The following is a 20,609-nucleotide window of genomic DNA, read 5'->3' as shown; positions in this document are numbered from 1 at the left end:
CCTGTAGTTCCCCCCATGTCTCGTTGTCCCCTGTCTTGCTATTGTGCCTCCTTGTCCCCCCGTGCTGGTGCCCACATAGGCGGCAGGTTTGCATGTGGGTTTTATTGTGCCTCAGTGGCGGGGGGGGGGAGTGACGGCGGGGCCAGGCCCCCTGGCCGAGCCCCCCCGGGCCGAGCCCCCTGGCCAAGCCGGCCCCGCAGGGCCGGGGGCGCGGTGAGGCCGGTGCGGTGCAGCCCTGTGCAGAGCAGGGCAGTGCGGTGCAAGCAGCCGCGGGCCAGTGGCTACTGGGAGTTGTAGAGGCCATCGAGGCCATCCTCGCCCAGCAGCTCGGGGCCGCCGCAGTACTTGGGGTCGTAGACCTGCCGCGGCAGCCCGTACACTGTCATGCCCTGCTGCGAGGCGCCTTTGTTGCTGCCCATCTGCAGCCCGATGGTCAGCGTGTCGCAGTGCTCCATGCCCAGTGCCGGCTCAAAGATCTGCCGCTTTGTCCCTGGTGCCGTCATCCCCGCCTGGGCAAGGGCAGCGCTGGGGCCAGCGGCCTTGGCCTCCCCAGGGGTCCCTGGCCTCCCCATCGGGACTGGGGGCGGGTGGTCCCTTGGCCTGCCCCAAGGGTCCCTCAGCTTCCCCGTGGACCTGTGGGGGGGTCTACCTGTGCTCTAGGGGAGCAGAGAGGGCCCCTTGTCCTCCCCAGAGGGTCCTTCATCCTCATCAGGGGACCACATCTCAGGATGCTGGGGGCCCTGGGGACCTCCCCGTCTTCCCCCCCACTGCCCACGGTGTCTCCCTGACCTCCTCCCTCTAGTGGCATGTCCCCAACTCCTTTTACCTGGCAGACCCAGGACACTGGGGTCCCCTGGGGACATCAGTGTCCCTGTGTCCCCATACCTGGCTGGCTGGCCCAACACAGTGGAGTGCCCACAGAGATGGCAGTGTCTGCGATCCCCCCCGCCCCCCTGGCTGGCATCCTTGATGCCCCTGGGGATGGCAGTGTCTGTATTCCCCCTGCCCTGTCCCCACCTGGCTGGCACCCTTGTTGGTGCCCATCTGGAGGCTGATGGTGGCCTGGTCCAGGGGCTGGTCCGTCCCCAGCTTGGGGTCGTAGAGGTGCCGCCGTGTCCCGTATGCTGTCATGCCCTGCTGGCTGGCGAACTTGTTGGTGCCCATCTGGGGATGGGGGAGAGGGGATCACGGGGAGGAACAGAGACGGGGTGGTGTCCCCAATGGCACCGACCAGCCCTAAGAGACCCCCCCAGGGACCTCTGGGCACCCCATGTGTCCTGACGTCCCCCATGCACCCTGGTCCCCCCTGTGCTCCCCCATGTCCCTGTGCCCTGCCCTGTGTGTTCCCGTCGCACCTGGAGGCCAATGATGTTCCTGCCCTCGCGCAGCTTCTCGGGGTGGAAGCGCCGCTGCTGCTTCTCCGCGTACTTCACCCCCAAACCCACGTTGTTCCCCTTCGTCTTGGCCTGCGTGAGACCCTGGGGCTCAGGGTGCGCACAGGCCCTCGCCCCACTGGACCCCCCGGACCCATATTTGTCCCCAGTTCCCCTGGGACTGCCCCAAAATTCCCCCAGGCCCCACCCCCCTTGGGCCCCCTGGGACCTCAAATACCCCCACAGGGCTCCCCTGATTACTCAGCTTTGCCACATTTGGCTCCATCACCCAGTGGCTGAGGGCAATGGGGGAGGACTGCTGTGTGGTTGGTGTCCTTCCAGGGGAAGTAGGAGCCCCCAGGGCCCCCCCAGCCACCCCTCAAGGACCCCGCACCCCATCCCGCCCCAGAGGGTCACCTGGCTGGCGAGAGCGATGAGGGTGGACTGGACCTGCGTGTGGTTGGTGTTCTCAAAGAGGTCGTTGGCCTCGAAGATGTCGTGGGGCTTCACCCCGTAGCGTGTGATGGCCCGCAGGAAGTTCCCGATGTTCTCCAGCTGTGTACAGGTCAGCTTGGAGCCCGGACCCCCTGTCCCGGCCCCGGGACCCTGGCCCCCTGCAGTCCCCCAAGCCCCAACCCCCCCATTCAGGGTCCCCTCACCTTGTGCCAGTTCTGGATGGGTTCATTCACCTTCTGCACGGAGCCGGGCTGCAGTTTGTTGATGAGCCTGGGGGGGAGGGGGCCGGGGCCAGGGTCAGGGCAGGGGCCAAGGTCAGGGTTAGAGCAGCCATCAGCCCTCACTGGTCAGGGTCAGCCCAGGTGAGGTCAGTGGGGGCAAGGGATGGGGTCAAGCTCAAGGTCTGGGGTCAAGATTGGACTGGGTTGCTGGAGGATGACCCCAGACTTGAGCTGGGGTCAGGGGTGGGCCAGGTTCCCAAAGGACAGCCCAGTCACTGAGCCAGGGACAGGATTAGGGACAGGGTTCTGGTCAGAGGTCAGGGGTCATACTCGCAGAGGATGACACCATCCTTGAGGCCGTCCATGAAGCTGTCCCCGATGCGGCGGCCGGTGGTCGCCTCGATCCAGGCACGCAGCTCCCGCTCCCGCTGCGGGTCGTACTTCTGCGCCAGCTGGGGACAGGGGACACCGTCAGCAGGACGTGGGGATATGGGGGACACCGTCAGTGGGACATGGGGGACACAGGGACACTGTCGGGGGACATGGCGGATGCTGTCGGGATGACGCTGTCAGATGGGAAGATACAGGAGGAGATGGGGGTCTGAGCAGGGGGCAGGGGAGACGCCGGGGGACATGGGGGGGATGTCAGGCCGGGGGTGACACACGAACTGAGCTCAGCCCCCTCCGCCCCCCCCCCCGCCGTGGGGGGGCGGGGGGGGGGAGCAGAACAGCTCCGGATGCCTGGGTCCCCCCCCCGGTGCTGGGAGGGGGATAAGGGAGGCAGGGGGACGACCTATCCTCGCAAAGCAGGGAGGACCCAGGCGTCCGGGCCCCCCATCTTCCCCGCCCCCCCCCCCCCCCCCCCGGGAGGACCCAGGCGTCCGGGCCCGCCGAACCTTTGCCCATATATAGCCCCGGGCCGCGGCCGCCCGCCCGCCGCGCTCCGACGCCTTATAAGGGCGCGCGGCGGGGCCGGGGGCGGCGGGGCCCCCCCCCGGGCCACCCAGGGCCCCCCCGGGTTAACGCTTCCCGCGCCGCTCCCCGCAGGCGGCGGCGGAGGGACGGGGCGCCCCCCCCCCCCATCCCGCGGGGCGTCCGCAGGGGGAAACTGAGGCACGGCCGGGGACACACACACACGCAGGCTGCCAAGTGCCGCCCCCCCCCCGCCCCCGGCCACGGTGGGGACCCGGGCGCCCGTCGCCTCCCCGCCCGCAGAGGGGACCCGGGCGCCCGGGTGTCCCCCGCCCGGGGCAGCACCAGGGACAGCGCCAGGTCCTGCCCCCGCCCCCCGCCCGCTCCGGCCGGGTCCTGCCCCCCCCCCCCCCCGGCTCCGCTCCGGCCAGATCCCGGCCCGCCCCCCGCCCGGGTGAGGTCGACCTGGTTCGGTTCGGTTCGGTTCGGTTCCGCCCACCTTATTCTTCACCTCGGCCGACAGCCCGTAGGCCGGCCCGCGGTTGAAGTGCGCGTTGGACATGGGCTCGGTGCTGGAGGGTCCCGGTGGGTTGGGTCGGGTGGGTTGTCCGCGATCCGGGTCTGTCCCGGTTCGGCTCGGTCCGGTCCGGTCCGGTCCGGCTTGGCTCGGCTCGGCTCGGCCCGGGTCGGGTCGGGTCGGGTCGGGTCGGGTCGGTGCCGTCGGGTCGGGTCGGTTCCTCCCGGGTCGCTCGTCCCGGCCCCGACCCGGCGCCGCCGCCACTTTTAAAAGTCGGCGGAGGGCGCGGAGCCCCCCCGGGCCGGGGCCGCCGCCAGCCAATCCGCGCCACCCGCTACGCTGACGCCACCGCGGGGCGGGTGGTGGCGTCATTTTTTCCACATTTAGCGGGGGGATCCCGGGGGGGCGGGGGAGCCCCGGGCCGCCCCCCCCAGCCTTCCTCCCCCCCTTCATCCCTTCCCCATCCTCCCCCATCCCCCGCCCTTCCCCCACCTCCCCCGTCCACCGGTCCCTCCGGTCCCTCTGTCCATCCCTCCATCCCCCTACCCCCCCCGCCCGACCCTCTTGTCCCTCTGTCCTTACTCCTGTCCCCCTGTCCGTCCCTCTCTCCCCCCCCTCCCGCCTGGGCCCCCCAGTCTCGGGGGAAGGGGTGGGGGCGGGGCGGTCCGGACGCCTCGGTCCTCCCGGTGCCGTCAGCGGATCGGACTCCGCCGGCCCCGGGGGAGGGACGGTTCGTCACGGGCGGGGAATGCGCCCCCCCCCCGCCGGGACTGCGGCCGGGGGACCCAGGCGTCCGGGCCCCGCCGCCCCGCGGGGACCCGGCGCGGGGGGGGGTCTCTGTCACGCGCCCTCGGAAGGGGCAGCTCTGGGTCGATGCGGGAGACGCAGGCGTCCGGGACCACCCTCCCCCCACCCCGGCCGGAGCTGCCGTTTCCATTTATAGCAGCCGTTGCAGCTCTGACGTCACCCTGCCCCGTGTGACATCACCGCTGTGCCCGGCTCTGACATCATTGTGTAACCCCGGCTCTGAACTCATCCGTGGGGCCCGCTCTGGCGTCATGGGGAACCCCTTCGAGCCCCGCCCCCCTGCCAACCACCTCCCGGGCCCCGCCCCCAGGCGAGGGGCGCACGGGGATTGGCTCTGCCGCAGGCCCCGCCTCACGACCCGGAAGCGCTGGCCGGCGGGGTCGGCGGCACATGGCGGCGCCCGGCGGCGCGACTATGGGGGAGGGTCCCGGTGTCCGGCCGTGACTTCTGACCTCTGTCCCGCCCGCCGCGCCCCCGCGCTGAGCCTGCGGCGCCATGAGGCTGCCCTGGGCCCGCGTGCTGCCCCGGGGGCTCTGGGGGGGCTGGGGAGCCCCGCAGGTGCGGGGGGGGGGCTGGGAGGAGGCAGCAGGAGATGGGGGGACACGAGGGGACACGGGGGGGCGTGGGGATGGGGGGGCCGGGGCAAGGGGGTGGGACAGTGGACACAATGGGAGATGGGGGGGACACAATGGGAGATGATGGGGGGACACGGGGGGGGTGCCTCAGCCAGGCGGCAGCACGGGGAGCCCCGGCCACCCCGGCCCTCCCCAGCCTTGACCCCTTTCTCCCTGCCAGGTTGCTCGGAGCATGTGCCAGCACGGCCGTCCGGAGGGGGACCCGGCAGGGCAGGCCTCAGGGGACACTTCGGGGGATGCCTCGGGGGACGCCTCGCAGAAGGCCTCGGGGGCCCCGGTGCGGCGAGGACCCCCCCGCGGGGCACAGGGCGAGGGCCAGGGCCCTGCAGCCTTTGCGGCGGCGCTGGCAGCGCTGGAGCAGGCACCAGGGCGGCGCGTGGGGCGGCTGGAGCTGGTGGCGGCGGCGCTGGCAGCGATGCCGGCGCTGGGGGTGGCGCGGGACCGGGAGGCCTACCACCGCTTGCTGCGCCTGCTGCCCCGGGGGGTCTGGGTACCCCGCGGGCCCTTCCAGCGCCTGCTGGCTCCCTTCCCCCGACAGCAGGAATGCGGCCTCCAGATCCTGGAGCAGATGGAGCGATACGGTGGGTGCAGGCAGGGGGAGGGGGTGCTTTATTCCTTGGGGAGGGGGCCTGGGGGCCTGGGTCCCTGGGGGAGGAGGCACCTGATGCCTTGGGGAGGGGCATGGGTGCCTGGGTCCTCATGCCCACCCGGACACCCGGGTCCCTGTGCAGGCGTGATACCGGACGCGGAGACACGGTTTCTGCTCCTGGGGGTCTTCGGGCCCCACAGCCGCCCTGTGCGCAAGTGTCAGCGGATGCTGTACTGGCTGCCAAGGCTGCGCCATGTGGACCCCCACCCACTGCCCCCCAGCCTGCCCCCCTCTGGCCTGGCCACCGCCCACCTGGGCCTGCGCCGTATCGCCAACGATCCCGATGCCCACGTCACTGTCTACCAGGTGGGACACGGGGACAGATGTGGGGATGGGAGACGCACCAGGGGATGTGAGGACAGGGGATGTGGGGATGGGGACACGGGGGGATGTGGGGACATGGGGGTGGGCAGACAGGGGGCGGGGGACCAATGTTACTGTCAGGTGGGATGGGGATGGCAGGAGGGGGACAGCGAACCTGCCTCACTGTCAGCTGGGTGGGACACAGGGGTGCAGAGCTGGGGCAGAAGACATGAGGTTGGGAAGGCAAAGGGGGCCCATCTGTCACTGTGGCCGGACAGATGTGGCTGGCAGGACCCCCCCTTGGGGTCCCAGTGCCCCAGCGAGGCCTCGATGTCCCTGGGTCATTAAGCGGCAGCTGGTGACGACTGTCTCCCTCTCACAGCGGCCAGTGCCGGATGAGGGGGATGACGAGGGCTCCATCCAGCCCTACATCGTCGGTGAGCGCTGGAGGACCCAGAGGGACCTGGGTGTCAGGGGAGCCATGTGGGCATCTTGGGGAGGGGGGCAGGTGTCTGGGGCGGGGACCCCTGTGTTTGGGGGAATGCCGGCATGCGGGGGGACCCAGTGTGTGGGGTTGGGGACCTTGGCATGTGCGAGGCACCCAGGCATTTGGGGGAGCCTCATGTAGAGGCAGCCCCTTGGTGTTGGGTGTGGCATCCCCAGTGCTGTGGTCTCTTGTGTGGGGGTATGGGGTACCCAGTGCCAGGACGGGGTCCCCAGCTCCTCCTCCACCCGCAGGTGCCCAGAGCCCGGACCAGCAGGAGCTGCTGGCCCAGCATGGTCCGGCACGGCCCGTCTTCGTGGAGGGGCCGTTCCCCCTCTGGCTGCGCAGCACCCGCCTGAGCTACTACGTGTTGCGGGGGGACCCCCTACCCCCCCACCTGCGGGTGAGCCCGATGGACCCTGGGGCTTGGGAGGGTATGGGAGGGGACTGGACAAAATCTCCTGTTGCTTGGGACGAGATGAAAGGGGAGGGGGCCCCCATGACCCTGGAGGGGGTGGGATGGGCTACCCATGGCCGCAGAGGGTTACCCCTGGCCCAGGACAGGAGGGGATGGGACCCCCATGGCCCAGGAGAGGAGGGGAGGGGACCTCTGGCCCAGTACGGGTAGGAGGAGATGCCCTGCCCCAACCAGGAGGACCCCCCAGACCCGGAGCGCAGCCTGTACTACCCCCTGCACCTTGACCTGGACCTGGAGCGCGGCCCCTGGGACGATGACGACTTCGATGTGGAGGAGGGTAAGGTGGGGGGACAGGGGCGAGGAGGGACCCCGGTACCCTCCCTGTCCCCTTGACCAGATGTCCCCCGCAGTGGAGGAGGGCCCCGTCTTTGCACTGTGCATGGTGGGGGCGGGCGACCGGCACACGCTGGGCAAGTGGATTGCAGGGCTGCAGGAGGCGAACCCCGTCCTGGGGCGCACCCCGGTCGTCTTCCGCCTGGGGGATGGGGAACCCACCACGGCCGGTGCCCCCGGAGGTCACCCTGTGCCCCGTCTGGAGGCAGCGCCTGCCCGACCCGTGGTGCTGGGGCCTCCCGACCCGCCGCGGGGGCACGGGCACAGCACCAGTGGTGATAGCAGGAGCGGTGGGGGGCCGGGTGCTCCCCCCGCAGCCCCGGGGGAATAAAGGACGTATTGCCGACGGAGAGGGGTGTCTTGTGTCGGGGGTCCTGGGGGGACAGTGCCCTGGGGCATGCGGGGCGGGGGGCGGCGGACGGGCACTGGGGGTACAGAGGGGGCGGGGGCACACGGGCCCCATAGAGAGCGGGGTGGGTCGGGTGCGGGCAGGGCTCCGCGCAGGCGCACTGGCCGCTCAGACGCCTTCGGGACAGAGGCTGGCGGAAGCGGGCGCGCATGCGTGCTGTGTGCCGGCGCCTCACAGAGCGCCCCTTTGTCCGGCTGGTGCCTCCGTCCGCGCGTGCGCGCCGCGGGGCGCCGCGCCTTCCTGCGTGAAAAACGGCGCGAGCGGAGGCCGGAAGCGGAAGTGGCGCTGGCGTCATCGGCAGCGCGCCGCGGCGCGGGGCGACGGGCCCGGCATGAGCGCGGTGGAGCGGGGCCCGGGCGCGGGGGACAGCGGCGGCCCCGGTACCGGCGGCGGCCCCGGGCGAGGCCCCGCGGCAGAGCCGGGCGGCGGGCGGAAGGCGCGGGGGCGGCCGCGGCTGACGGAGTCGGACCGGGCGCGGCGGCGGCTGGAGTCGCGGAAGAAGTACGACGTGCGGCGGGTGTACCTGGGCGAGGCGCACGGGCCCTGGGTTGACCTGCGCCGCCGCAGCGGCTGGAGCGATGCCAAGCTGGCGGCCTACCTGCTGGGGCTGGAGCGGGGGCAGCGTGCCGGGCGGCGCGGGTGAGCGGGGCTGAAGACCCGGGGGGGGGGCTTGGAGGGGCCGGTGGGGAATGGGGGCTCAGGGGCACTGGGAGGCCCCTTTCCCCTCCCGCAGCTCTCGGGGGACGCCCCCCCCTGCGGGGAGGGGCACCCGTTTGTCCCCAGACCACCGCCCTCTCTCCACAGGAAGCCGTGGGAGCAGATCCCCAAAAAGCTGAAACGGAAGAAAAGTGAGTGCTGGGAGGGGGTGGGGTGGGCGGGTGCTGCCCTTGCCGGTGGGGGCCAGGGCGTAAGTGGGGGCGCCCCGCGCCAGGGGGTGCTGGGGGGGACTCGGCCGGGGGCTGGGAGGCCTGGGGCTGCTGGGGTGGAGGCAGGATCTGGGGGGTGATGGGGAATAGGACTGGAGGTGCGGGGGCGTGGGCTGAGGAGGGCAGGGGCTGGGGTGGCCGGGGGTGTGGTGGGGTCGGGTGGGGGGTGCCAGGCTGCCAGCAGCCCTCCCCCAGGGCGGCGGCGCAACGTGAACTGCCTGCGGCATGCGGTGATCTGGTATGAGGACCACCGGCAGCGCTGCCCCTACGAGCCGCGGCTGGCGGAGCTGGACCCCTCGGTGGGGCTCTACACCACGGCCGTCTGGCAGTGCGAGCGCGGGCATCGCTACTTCCAGGACCTGCACTCGCCTTTGCGGCCCCTCAGCGACTCCGACGGGGACAGTGATGACGGTGGGCAGGGGGGGGTGCGGCCTATTGGGGAGGGGGCTGGGGGTGCTCAGCTGGGTAGGGGGGATGCAGGGGTGGGGCCCAGGGGTGGTTTGCGGGACCTGACTGCACCTTTTTGGGGCCTGGCTTGTGGGTGGAGGGCCCAGGGGACTCCTTCGGGGCCGGGGGGGGATGGTTCTTTGGGGGGTGGGGGCTGTCCTTTGGGGCTCAGGGTGGATTCTTCTGGGGGCTCCCCTTGATCTTTTCTCTCCTACAGCAGCAGCTCCTGGCAGCTCCTCCTGCTCCTCAGGGGGCTGCAGCTCAGGCTCAGAGGCAACGCCAGGGGGTGCCCCGTCAGCACCAGGGGGGGTAGCAGTGGCCCCCCCTGCAGGTCCGGGCCCCCCTGAGGGCATTGCAGAGGGGCGGGGTGCCGCACTGGAAGCTGTGGTCTGTGTGCCACTGCCGCTGCCTCTGCGGCTGGGCGCAGGGCGGGGGGCACTGGCCGACGGGGGGCCCCCCACCCTGCTGCAGGGGCCCCCCCTCCTCATCCTGGCCAGCCCCGGCTATGAAGCGCTGGGGGGGCTGCAGCTGGATGTAGGGGGGGACGAGGTGCCCTGTACTCTGCTGGAGAGCGGGGGGGCCTTCCCCCCACCCCCCCTGGACTCCCATCTCCCTAAGACAGGTATGGAGGAGCAAGGGTCATGGGGATGAGAGGGATTGGGGTGCTGGGACCTGAGGTGTTGGGGGGATTGGGGTGCTGGGGGGGTCAGGGGGATAAAGGTTAGGGGTCGGGGCAGTTGGAGTGCTGGGGGGGCCAGGGGGGATTGGAGTCAGGAATCAAGGAGATCAGGGTGCTGGGCGGGATCAGGTGCTGGGGGGCCAGGGGGGCAGCAGTGCCTCACTTGCCACGCTGACGGCAGAGGAGGACGAGGTGCTGGGGCTGAAGCAGGAGGAGGTGCCCCTCCCTGCCGCCGAGCCCCCCCCACAGCCCCCTCCGGAGCCCCCTCGGGAGCCCCCAACACCTCCCCTGGCTGAGGACCCTGACGGTGGTGACGTATCGGCCATCATCTATGAGATCCCCAAAGAGCCTGAGAGGTCAAGGGCATGGGGTTTGGGGGTCACTTGGGTAGCCAGGGGCCCAAGGGTGGTCAGGCTGGGGAGGCTGAGGGCTTGGGAGGGGTGATGAAGTTTGGGGTGTCCCTGGGGGTTCGGGGGAAGTGCGAGGTATTGGGGGGGGGCGGGTGGTGTCTTTGGGGATCACTGTGAGGTTCCCTAAGTGTTTGGGGACATGAAGAGGGAGTCAGGGCTGGGAAGGGTCTGTGGGAGTTACAAAAGGTTTAGCGATGGGGTGTGCTGTAGAGGTTGGGTTTTTTTTAGGGTTGCGGGAGACCTTAGGGTTATGGAGGGGTTCTTGGGGACAAGGGGTGAGGCTCTGGGGGCCTTTTGAGGGGTGGGGGGCTTTTCTGGGGGGCAGTGGCTTGGGACAGTGTGCAGGTGCTATGGGGGCCTTTTTTGGGGGTACTCCCAGGGCCGAGCAGCTATTTGGGATTTACAAGTTTTCAAGCATGCCAAGGTGTGTTGGACAAGGGCCCCGAATGCCTGGGGCCCTCTGTGCTGTGGCCTCGGGGGGGGGCTCACCCCTGGCTGTGGCATCGCTTCTCCCTGCGCAGGCGGCGGCGGAGCAGGCGGGGCCGCGCTCCCCACCCTGACCCCGAGGAGCTCCCAGAGCCGATCGCCTGCCCTTATGCGGGCTGCGGGCAGGTCTACGTTGCGCTCAGCAGCTTCCAGGTATGGCTCCCCTGGGGCCCCCCTGTGCCCTCCTGGGGCCCTGGGGCCCCCCCTCACCTCTCCAACCTCCAGAATCACATCAACTTGGTGCACCGCAAGGGCCGGACCCAGCAGTGCCCCCAGCCTGGCTGCGGGAAGAGGTTTTATCTGGCCAACCACCTGCGCCGGCACATGGTCATCCACTCTGGTGAGCCTCCAGTGTCCTCCCAGTGTTTCCCCCTGTGTCCCTCCTGTGTCCCCCCAACGTGCCCCCACATCCCCCTACCCAGGCGTGCGGGAGTTCACTTGCGAGACCTGTGGGAAATCCTTCAAGCGCAAGAACCACCTGGAGGTGCACAGGCGGACGCACACCGGGGAGACCCCCCTGCAGTGAGTGTCGAGCCGGGGGGGGCACTGGCGAGATCCCCTGTGGGCAGCGTTGAGGGGGTGCATGGGGGAAACCCGCACTTGTGGTTAGTGATAAGGTAGGGTCGCTGCTGCATTGAGTGAGAGACATGGGGAGGGCAGGGAACCCCCCCCCTCCCTCTGCCCCCCCCCCCCATTCTGTCGTGTCCAACCCCTGCCCCAAGGTGTGAGGTCTGCGGGTACCCCTCACCCCTCCCTTGCCCACCCCCCAAGGTGCGAGGTCTGCGGGTACCCCTCACCCCTCCCTTGCCCACCCCCCCAAGGTGCGAGGTCTGCGGGTACCCCTCACCCCTCCCTTGCCCCCCCCAGGTGCGAGGTCTGCGGGTACCGCTGCCGCCAACGTGCCTCCCTGACGTGGCACATGAGGCGTCACGGGGGGCCAGGGCTGCGCCCCTTCCCCTGCGAGCGCTGCGGGAGGTGCTTCGAGCGCCCCGAGGGCCTCAAGTTCCACGCGCTCAAGAGCCACCCTGAGCCCCGTGGCACCTAGAGGCCCTTCCCCTCCCCGCCTGCGGGGTTGTCCTGACTTCCCTGAGGGCATGTGGAGATGAGGAAGTACCCTCTGGGGGTCCTGCCCCCTCCATGGGGCACCCTAAGCTCCATGTGCTTGGTGGAGTCCCTCATCCCCCTGGGCTGCCCGAGCTGCCCTGGAGCCACCTCCCTCAGCGCTGGGGCACCCTGACACCCCCAGGATCTCCCCCATTGCCCTGGGCCCCCCAGTCACTCTTTATTTATTTCCTGACTCTCGGTTGTCATCCCCCCCTCCCCCGGGGCAACTGGGTCTTAGGGGGGCGGGGGAGTAGTGGGGAGCCTGATTTTGTCTTTTGGGGGGGGGGGGCGGCGATTCCCCCCCAGGGCCCCCAACCCCCCCCCCCCCAGTTCCATTAAAGTGCTGGCTTTCACTTGTTGCCTCCTGCTCTCTGCCTGGGAGCCCCAGGGTGAGACAGGGGGGGACGGGGGGAGCTGGGGGGGCAATGGTGGCTCGGGGAGGAGCAGGGGCATCTAGGGCCCCGTATGGGGGGGGCACACACCTGGCCCCCCCCAGCTCTGGGGGTCGCGGCCTTCGCAGAACGGTACCTCCCCAGTTGGTCTCTGGGGCGAACTGGGAGGGGTCGCGACCCACGGCCCCGCCCCGGAGCTGTCCCCGGTGCTGAACCGGCGGCGGCTCCGCCCTGCCCGGACGCCCGGGTTCCCCCCGGGTCCGGCGGTGTCGCTGCGGTGTCTTCGTTGCGCCTCCCCCTGTCCTTCCTCCTCCTCTTCCACCCCCCTCTCCTTCCTTCCCCCCCCCCCCACTTCCTCCTTCATTCTCCCCCCTCCTCCTCCTCCTCCCCGGGTCACGTGGGCGGGGTCGGGGGGGGCCTATAGGCGGTGACTGTAGGGGGTCTCGGGGGGCGTTGGGGGGGGCCCCGCCCGCTCGGGGGGGCCCCGCCCGCTCGGCAGCCAATGGGCTTCGCCGGGGGGGCCGGAGCGGGCCGTGGGGGGCCGGTCCATTTTGGGGTGTCAGGGGGGCCGGACCGACCCACCTGCGGGCGGGGGGGCGGACGGAGCCATCGCGGAGCGGGGGGGGCCGGGCCGCGCCCACCGCGGCGGTTTGGGGGGGCCCCGCCCCGCGGCCGCCCAAGGACGTTTAAAGGACCGACGGGGCCGCCGCTCGCAGCGCCCGACGCCGCGACCGAGACCCCCGGAGTCCCCCCGCCTCGGGGCCCCCCGCAGCCCCCCGAGCCCGCTGGGCCGTGCGGGGGCCCCCCCGAGCAGCCCCCGCGGCCACGGCACCGCGACGATGGTGACGGTAGGAGTGGGGGGGAGGGGCCGCGGGGGTTGGGGGTGTCGTCGGGGGGGCGCGGCCGGCACCCCCAGCGTCCTCCATCTCCTGAAAGCCCCATCCCGTGGCCCCAGCTCCCCGGCATCCAACACCCCCTGCTCTCCATGTCCCCTCACCTCCGATGTCCCCCTACTCCCCTGTCCCCCCCTCCTCTAGCCCCCCGCTATTCCCGCCCCCCCCATGACCCCATCGTCTCTTCGTGTCCCCCCCATTCGATGGCTCTCTAAGCGTGTGACACGCTTGGGTGGGGACAGGAGTGCCGTGAGAGCTGCATGCACATGCGTGTGCATCACATGTTGGGGGCACACACATGTACGTGCAATGGGGGCATGTGTGTGTTGCCACATGGGCCGCCACACCCTCCATGCCCCGTGCATCTGCTATGCTGGGACACGGGTGTGTCCTGTGTGCTCGTGTGGGACACGTGTGTGCAAGGGTGGGGTGGGGACCCAGCCGTCCCCTGCTCCCCTCTCAGTCCTCCGTTTGGCACCAGGGCCGTGTAGAGCCCCTGCCGCACGCACATGCGTGTGCCCTGCGTAGAAGGGCCCGCACACAGGTGCACACACGTGTGCTGTGGTGCGCGCACACGTCTCTACCTTGGCGTGTGGGCGCAGGGATGCGTGTGTGGGGAGGAGATGTGTGCGCACACACAACACGCGGACACGCGCAGTCCGGTCCCCGTGCAGCGCGGGTGTGCGCGGCAGAGGCGTGTGTTGCTGCCTTGGCTGTGTGTCCGCGCGTGTGTGTGTGTGTCCGCCTGCATCGCCCGTAAATCCCATTTTCTCAATCCGATTTGGTGATTTTCGGCTTTTCCGCTTTCACTTTTCCCGCCGGCCAATTTCGGGGCTGTCGCTGCCCCGCGGGCGGACAGACGGACAGACACCCTCTCGCTCGTGCCCGGCGCCCCAGCCCCCCTCGGCCCCCCCAGCCCTTAAAGGTACAGTGCCCCCCCCCGCGAAGGATCCAGGCGTCCGGCCCCTCCGCTCCGTTTCAGCGCCTGGTCAGCTCCCGGCGGGCCCTGACGCCGGGTCCCCATCCCGCCGGGGGGATGCGGGCAGCGTCCGGATGCCCAGGTCCTGCGGCCGTGGCTGGCGGCCCCGGGTGTCCCGTCTCCCGGTGACAAAGGCCCATTGTCCCCTGCTACTGTGCGTGGGGGGGAGGGGCGGGGGCTTCGCTGCACAATGGGGGATTATCCCCCGGGGGGAGGGGCGCACCGGACGCCTGAGCACCCCCCCCCCCCCCGCCTTGGGGTGGTGGGGTACTGTGGGAGCGCGGATGCCTGGGTCCCCTCCTGCCCTGCTGGGGAGGAGGGGCAGGCTGTGGGACCCAGGCATCTGGGCCCCGAAGAGCCCTCTATCCCCATGTCCCCACCTGAGTTGTCCCTGTTCCCCCCTCCCACTGTCCTCATCCCCACTGCCATGTCCCACGGTCCCCATAGCTGTGCCCCCCCATGGCTCCATCCTTGCTTCACCTCGGTGATGACTCCATGACCCCACCGCCTGGGGTTCCCTGTGCCTGTCTCCCTGTCCGTGTGACCCCAGTGTCCCTGTCCCTCCGCTGTCCCCATGATGGTGACACCCATCCGTCCCCTCAGCAGATCCTGAGCACGGTGGAGGCCCAGGCTCCCAGCACCCCAGGGCCATCGGGCTGTGGCCCTGTCCCCGTGGCCGTGCCGGTGGTGGCGGTGCCAGGGCCAGGAGTGGCGGCAGCGCTGCCCAATGGGGCCCCCCCAGGGCCCCCCATGGCCGATGACAGCAAAACTAACCTGATCGTCAACTACCTGCCCCAGAGCATGAGCCAGGAGGAGCTGCGGAGCCTCTTTGGCAGCCTCGGAGACATTGAGTCCTGCAAGCTCGTCCGCGACAAGGTCACCGGTACGGGACAGGGTAGACAGGACACGGGGAGACAGGACGTGGGACATGGGCAGATGGGACATGGAGACAGACAGGACACGGGGAGGTGGGGCACAGGGACAGGAGCACATGGGACGTGGAGAGACGGGGTCGGGAGTTGGGACACGGGGATGTGGGACGTGGGGAGACTGGACATAGGGAGGCAGGACATGGGGAGACTGGACAGAGGCAGATGGGATACGGGGGCATGGGACATGAGGAAACAGGACATGGGGAGATGGGACGCAGGGGTACGGGGCATGGGGAGATGGGACACGGGCAGATAGGATATGGGGACCAGGACAGGGATGGGCATGTGGATGGAATCCTGGGGACAGGAACAGCTTCAGGAACCTCTCTAGGGACATCAGGTCCTGCAAGCTCGACCACAGGATCCCTGGTACAGAGACATGGGGACACGTGGGATGGGGACCCACAGGGACAGAGATGAAGATGGGATGGAAATGGGTCTTGGGGACAGGGGTGGGGAGGGGATGGGGACTGGGGATGGCATGACTGGCCCTGGTGCTGGGGCCACTGTCAGTGCTGACCCTATGCCCCAGGGCAGAGCCTGGGCTATGGCTTTGTCAACTACGTTGAGGCGGGTGACGCCGACAAGGCCATCAGCACCCTCAACGGCCTCAAGCTGCAGACCAAGACCATCAAGGTGCCAGATGCTGGGGTCCCTCGGGGGGGGGTGCGGGTGGGCACCAGGGGTGCCTCAGGGGGTGGGGTGGGGTGGATGCTGGGGTCCTTCGGAGCAGGCGGACACTGGGGTCCCTGAAGGGGGGGTTGGGCATCAGGGGTTCCCTCAGGGACAGGGGATAGATGCTGGGGTCCCTCAGAGCAGGCAGATGCTGGGGTCCCTCGGGGGGCGTGGGCACCAGGGGGTCCCCTGGGGAGGGTGGACACTAGAGATGTCCTTGGCGGGGGGTGAGGGTGTGAGGGGGGGGAAGATGCCTCGGTCCTGGTGGGGGGGTGGGCCATGGGTGGGAGGCAGCCCTGGCACCCGGACACCTCGGTCCCCAGGGCTGACACCCCCCCCCCCAGGTGTCCTATGCTCGGCCCAGCTCGGCCTCCATCCGTGATGCCAACCTCTACGTGAGCGGCCTCCCCAAGGCCATGGGGCAGAAGGAGATGGAGCAGCTCTTCTCCCAGTATGGCCGCATCATCACCTCCCGCATCCTCGTTGACCAGGTCACAGGTGTGCTTGGGTGCCTGGGTCCCCTGGGGAAGGGGGGGCCACCCACCCAGACGCCTGGGTTCCCAGCAGGTTCTATGGAGTGGGTGAATATTTCCTGGATGCCTGGGTCCTGTGGGGTGGGCAGTAGGGTGCTTGGGGGGATTCCTTGGACACCTAGGTCCTGTGGGTGGGTCTGTGGGGGGGATTCCCTGGACACCTGGGTCCTGTGGGGGGGATTCCCGGACACCTGGGTCCTGTTGGGGGGATTTCCCGGACACCTGGGTCACGTGGGGGGGGGGATTCCCTGGACACCTGGGTCCTGTGGGGGGGATTCCCTGGACACCTGGGTCACAGGGGGGGGGATTCCCTGGACATCAGGGTCCTGTGGGTGGGTCTGGGGGGGGGATTCCCTGGATGCCTGGGTCCCGTGGCTGTGCAGCAGAGTCTCAGGGCTCTGTACCCTGGACATTCTGTGCACAGGTGTCTCACGGGGGGTGGGCTTCATCCGCTTCGACAAGCGCGTGGAGGCAGAGGAGGCTGTGCGGGGCCTGCATGGGCAGAAACCACTGGGCGCTGCTGAGCCCATCACCGTCAAGTTCGCCAACAGTCCGGGCCAGAAGTCAGGGGGGGCCCTGCTCAGCCTCTGCCCCAGTGCCCGCCGCTACGGTGCCCTGCACCACCCTCCCCAGCGCTTCCGGTGAGCCCGACATACTGGGGACCCTGGGGGAGTGGGGCATCCCTGGGAATGGGGGCACCCCCCCAGGAGATGGGGCCACCACAGGGTGTGGGGACGTCCCCATCACCATGCGAATGCTCCCCAGGGGATGGGGTCACCACAGGGCAAGGGACACCCCTATGGCAGAGACACATCTACATGGGCACAACCCTGTGCCCCCCTTAACAGCCTCTTGTCCCTTCCAGGCTCGACAATTTGCTGAACGTGGCCTACGGCGTGAAGAGGTAACAGCCCCTCCCCCTCCCCCAGACCCCCCCCCCCAGTCCAGCTCTGCGCCCCCAGCCCTATGCACACGCTGGGGACCCTGGCAGGAGGGGACCCATGTGTCCTGGGGGTGAACCCGGTGTCCAGGCGCCCTGACCCCAGGCCAGCCCGCTGTCACTGCTGCCCAGGTTCTCCCCGCTGGCCATCGAGGCGGTGCCAGGGCTGGCCGGGGTGGGCCTGGGGGCCCCCGGCACTGGCTGGTGCATCTTCGTCTACAACCTGGCACCCGAGGCGGATGAGAGTGTCCTCTGGCAGCTCTTCGGGCCCTTTGGTGCTGTCACCAACGTCAAGGTTATCCGCGACTTCGCCACCAACAAGTGCAAGGGCTTCGGCTTCGTCACCATGACCAACTACGAGGAGGCAGCCATGGCCATCGCCAGCCTCAATGGCTACCGCCTGGGCGACCGCGTGCTCCAGGTCTCCTTCAAGACCAGCAAACAGCACAAGGCCTGAGCCACACCCTGCTGGCCCCCCAGCCCCCGGGACCGGGTCCCCTGGCACCACCAGGCCATGGGGACCCCCATGAGCACCAAGGACACCCTGGAGACCATGAAGAACCCCCCTGGACACCTGGAGACCTTGGGGACCCCCTCCAGGCACCAAGGACACTGTGGGGACCTCCCCGCCCTGGAGACCATGGAGAACTCCCCCAGACACTTGGAGACCTTGGGGACCTCCTCCATGGGCACCAAGGACACCATGGGGACGCCCAAAGGACAGCCTGGATACCATGGATACCCCATCTCTCCCCTAGGCACCATGGACACCCTGAGGACTCCCCCAGGTGCCCCAGAGCTCTTGGACACTGTGGGGGCATGGAGATGCTGGGAGCACCCCTGAAGATTCTCCTGCCCCACCAACCTGGAAAGACTGGAGAACCCCCAGGACACACTGGGGACCCCCCCAGGCACCCCAAAAACCCTGGGAATCGTGAAGGAGTCTGGGGAGACACCTGAGGTGAGTCACCTGACTGGAGTCACCTCCAAGTCTCCAGGAGTGCCATGGGCACCCCAAAGACCCTGGGGAGCCCCCAGCACCCAGAGATGTTGGGGGACCCCCCCCGTGGACACTGCGGAGACCCTGGAGGTGGGGGCCCCTGCCCCTTCCCCCAGCACCCGGAAGCCGCGGCGACCCCCAGCGAGCCCAGGTACCTTGGGGATCCCTGGGACCCCCAGCACTCCCTGGGGCAGGTGCCAGACCAACCCGCCCCCCCCTTTGTTTCCTCCTCTGGGGGGTCATGCACCCCCAAATGGAGAGAAGTGGGATCCTCCCCCCTCCCCCCCCCTTAGGGTGTCCTGCCCCCACCGGGGCGAGGCTGGGGTGGGTTGTGGAGACCACAGGGTCCCCCGGGACCGAGCTGCTCCCGGGAATATCGTGGGGGAGGGAAAGCGGGGAGTCCCGCCCCGGGTTCCGTGAGGGCCCGCCCCTACAGCTAAGCCCCCCCCCCCCCCCCCCCCCGATGTCCTGGGGCTTGACCCCGCCCCCAGCTGGGAGACCACGCCTCCGGCGCGGCGCCCACCTGCGGCGGCGCGCTCTGGCGGTGGCCGGACCACCCGGAGCGGCGCCTGGGGGGCGTGGGTTCGAGCCCCGGCTCCGGCCGCTGCCCCGGGGAGGGACCCCCATCAGAGCACCCGATTCGGCTCATTTTTGTCCCCAGGCTGGTGCCAAGTGGGGGCCGTGCCCCCCTGCCCTCCGGTCCAGGAGTCCGGGGGAGGTGTCTGCTCTCTCTCCTTTTTTTTTTCCAATTTGTTTCTTTTTTTGGAGGGGGAAATTTTTTTGGGAGAAAGAACAAACAATAACGAATAATAACAATAATGGTAGCGCTAATGGTAGCGAGGAGAGAGACCGACACAGCACGCGGTGACTCCTCCAGAGCGACAGACACAAAACCATCTATTTTTGTAAGAGAAGAAAAAAAAAAAAATTAAAAAAAAATCCCCTGAAGTCCCCCAAAGCCACCCCTCTGGAGGGAAGTTGCAGGGGCTGGGGGTGTGTGTGAGAATCTTTTATGTGCCACCCCAGTTGCTTGGAGGCAGGGCCAGACGTTATAATCCCCAAGCACGGTCACAGCACGTTTTGGGGGGGGGTGGTGGTTGATGGCACTAAAATGTCATCAGGTTGAGGCTGCCAGGGGGTCCTGCTGCCCCAAGCCTCCGGCATGCCCAAACTGGGTGTGTGTGGGGTGTGTGTGTGTCTTGTCCACACTGCCCTGTCCCCATCCTTCTCCAAATACCCCAAAATGGGCTTTTTTTTGCCCCAACCTCCTCAGCTTGCTGGGGTGGGTGCTTTTGCTTGGCCAGTTTGAGTGTCGTGGCCAAAGAAAAGGGCAGACCCCCACCTGAAACCCCCAACCCTCCCAACAGGCTGTCTTCCCCATAGCAGCCCCATCCTCATTATTATTATTAATTATTATTATTATTATTGTTGTTGTTGTTCTTGTTGTTGTTGTTGTTATTATTACTATTGCTATTATTATTTATTTTCTCTTCTCCGTCGGGATAATTTCTTGCTTTTCAGTGGTTTCAGTTCCTATTTATTTCCGATTCTTCGCTGGCTTTCCCCAGCCTTGGGGCCCCGGGGACCCCCTGTCCCTCCTGGGTACCCTGGGACCCCACCCCTCCCAGGTCCTGCTTTTTGCGTTGCGTCGTGTCGTGCCCGTTTGCAGCTTCTCGTAGTTTTAACTTATTGTTAATGTAAATATTTATTACTTCCCCTGCCTATGTGTGCGCACGTCCCTGGGGGTGGGCAAGGGACCCAGGCCTCCGGGGCCGCCTCCACCCTCCAAGCTCTGACCCCACCCCGGGCAGCTCCACCCTGGGGACTCCCACCCCAGGCCTCCAGGCAGCCCCAGCCCCAGCAGGATCAGTGGGCCGAGGGGACCCCCGGTTCAGTAGCAATAAGAGCTGCACCCCAGGGGCCCCCGCCTCAGCCCCCCACCATTTGTCTGGGGGGACCCAACACGGGGAGAAACCTCCTGACCGTGAACAGGGCCCCCCCCGTGGCGGAGCAGGGCCTCCGGAGGGGACGGGCTGCAGGCCCCCACCCCCGGACTCGACTCTTTGTACTTTTCATGGCAGAAATAATAAAATATAAAAAAAAATCAGAAATTGTCGTGTGTGTGTGTCGGGCAGGAGGTGTGCGTGCGTGGCCCCGTGGGATGTGACCCTCCCCCGCAGCAGGGGGCACCCCAGGGGAGAGGCCTGGTGGGGGAGCACCCGTCCTCCACTGCCCTCCCGGCCCCCCAAGCGGGGCCCAGGAGACCGGGGCCGGGACCATGCCAGTCCGCCGGCGGACGGCCCGGGGCGGCGGGGGCTCCCGGGCGGTCACGTGGGGCGCGGGGTACGCCGGGAGCTGTAGTCTTCCGGAACGGAGGGGGAGGCGCTTCCGGGCGGTCACGTGGGCCGCGAGGCACGCCGGGAGGCTGCCGGCGCCGGCCGGGCCCGTTTCCCCTCCTCGGCAGTCGGCGGGACCTTTCGGCGGCCGCGGGTGAGGGGCGGCTCCTGGCCGCTCCCTGGGGCGGCAGACGCGGGCAGGAGAGGGCGGGGAGGGGGATTTCCCGCGCCTCGTCCCGCTGCAAGGAGAGGGGCCCCAACCCTCTGTCCCCCCGTCAAGGGCACCGCCAGGCGAAACCC

The 20,609-nt window shown here is 68.9% G+C and overlaps 4 protein-coding genes and 1 pseudogene across 14 annotated transcripts; 4 read left to right on the top strand and 1 right to left on the bottom strand.

Moving 5' to 3' along the window:
* Positions 1-83: 83 nt before the first annotated feature.
* Positions 84-3,901, bottom strand: CNN1 (calponin 1). 2 transcript variants are annotated; one of them, XM_075025039.1, is made up of 7 exons: positions 3,462-3,889; positions 2,381-2,502; positions 2,033-2,099; positions 1,791-1,928; positions 1,356-1,466; positions 1,018-1,164; positions 84-509 (listed from the first exon to the last, which is right to left on the bottom strand). In XM_075025039.1, the coding sequence occupies exons 1-7, from the start codon at positions 3,849-3,851 to the stop codon at positions 282-284; spliced, it is 1,203 nt and encodes a 400-aa protein (XP_074881140.1). In that variant the 5' UTR covers positions 3,852-3,889; the 3' UTR covers positions 84-281. The 2 variants fall into 2 exon arrangements, with proteins under 2 accessions (XP_074881140.1, XP_074881141.1); XM_075025040.1 differs by lacking the exon at positions 1,356-1,466 and having other exon boundaries at positions 3,462-3,901.
* A 621-nt stretch (positions 3,902-4,522) lies between these two features.
* ECSIT (ECSIT signaling integrator) lies at positions 4,523-7,518 on the top strand. Of its 2 annotated transcripts, XM_075026805.1 has the most exons (7): positions 4,658-4,844; positions 5,082-5,502; positions 5,653-5,876; positions 6,256-6,310; positions 6,612-6,760; positions 7,010-7,112; positions 7,186-7,518. In XM_075026805.1, exons 1-7 carry the CDS (start codon positions 4,782-4,784, stop codon positions 7,497-7,499), a joined length of 1,329 nt encoding a protein of 442 aa, XP_074882906.1. In that variant the 5' UTR covers positions 4,658-4,781; the 3' UTR covers positions 7,500-7,518. The 2 variants fall into 2 exon arrangements, with proteins under 2 accessions (XP_074882905.1, XP_074882906.1); XM_075026804.1 differs by lacking the exon at positions 6,256-6,310 and having other exon boundaries at positions 4,523-4,844.
* Positions 7,519-7,773: 255 nt separating this feature from the next.
* Positions 7,774-11,987, top strand: ZNF653 (zinc finger protein 653). 5 transcript variants are annotated; one of them, XM_075025036.1, is made up of 9 exons: positions 7,789-8,216; positions 8,382-8,425; positions 8,699-8,914; positions 9,168-9,572; positions 9,811-9,985; positions 10,561-10,678; positions 10,778-10,865; positions 10,948-11,047; positions 11,393-11,987. In XM_075025036.1, exons 1-9 carry the CDS (start codon positions 7,909-7,911, stop codon positions 11,568-11,570), a joined length of 1,632 nt encoding a protein of 543 aa, XP_074881137.1. In that variant the 5' UTR covers positions 7,789-7,908; the 3' UTR covers positions 11,571-11,987. The 5 variants fall into 5 exon arrangements, with proteins under 5 accessions (XP_074881138.1, XP_074881139.1, XP_074881137.1 ...); XM_075025034.1 differs by having other exon boundaries at positions 7,791-8,216; positions 10,751-10,865; positions 11,393-11,986; XM_075025035.1 differs by having other exon boundaries at positions 7,792-8,216; positions 9,171-9,572; positions 10,751-10,865; positions 11,393-11,986.
* A 724-nt stretch (positions 11,988-12,711) lies between these two features.
* On the top strand, positions 12,712-20,049 carry ELAVL3 (ELAV like RNA binding protein 3). Of its 5 annotated transcripts, none has more exons than XM_075025033.1 (7): positions 12,712-12,869; positions 14,500-14,776; positions 15,358-15,461; positions 15,845-15,998; positions 16,458-16,674; positions 16,899-16,937; positions 17,106-17,855. In XM_075025033.1, exons 1-7 carry the CDS (start codon positions 12,861-12,863, stop codon positions 17,428-17,430), a joined length of 1,125 nt encoding a protein of 374 aa, XP_074881134.1. In that variant the 5' UTR covers positions 12,712-12,860; the 3' UTR covers positions 17,431-17,855. The 5 variants fall into 5 exon arrangements, with proteins under 5 accessions (XP_074881134.1, XP_074881131.1, XP_074881132.1 ...); XM_075025030.1 differs by having other exon boundaries at positions 17,085-17,855; XM_075025031.1 differs by lacking the exon at positions 12,712-12,869 and having other exon boundaries at positions 14,234-14,776; positions 17,732-20,049.
* LOC142030730 (uncharacterized) lies at positions 13,145-14,022 on the top strand (annotated as a pseudogene).
* Positions 20,050-20,609: the final 560 nt, after the last annotated feature.

The sequence above is a fragment of the Buteo buteo genome, chromosome 4, assembly GCF_964188355.1.
Source record: "Buteo buteo chromosome 4, bButBut1.hap1.1, whole genome shotgun sequence".
Classification (NCBI taxonomy): domain Eukaryota; kingdom Metazoa; phylum Chordata; class Aves; order Accipitriformes; family Accipitridae; genus Buteo; species Buteo buteo.
The sequence above is the reverse complement of the archived record's forward strand: the minus strand, read 5'-3'. Positions and strand labels throughout refer to the sequence as shown.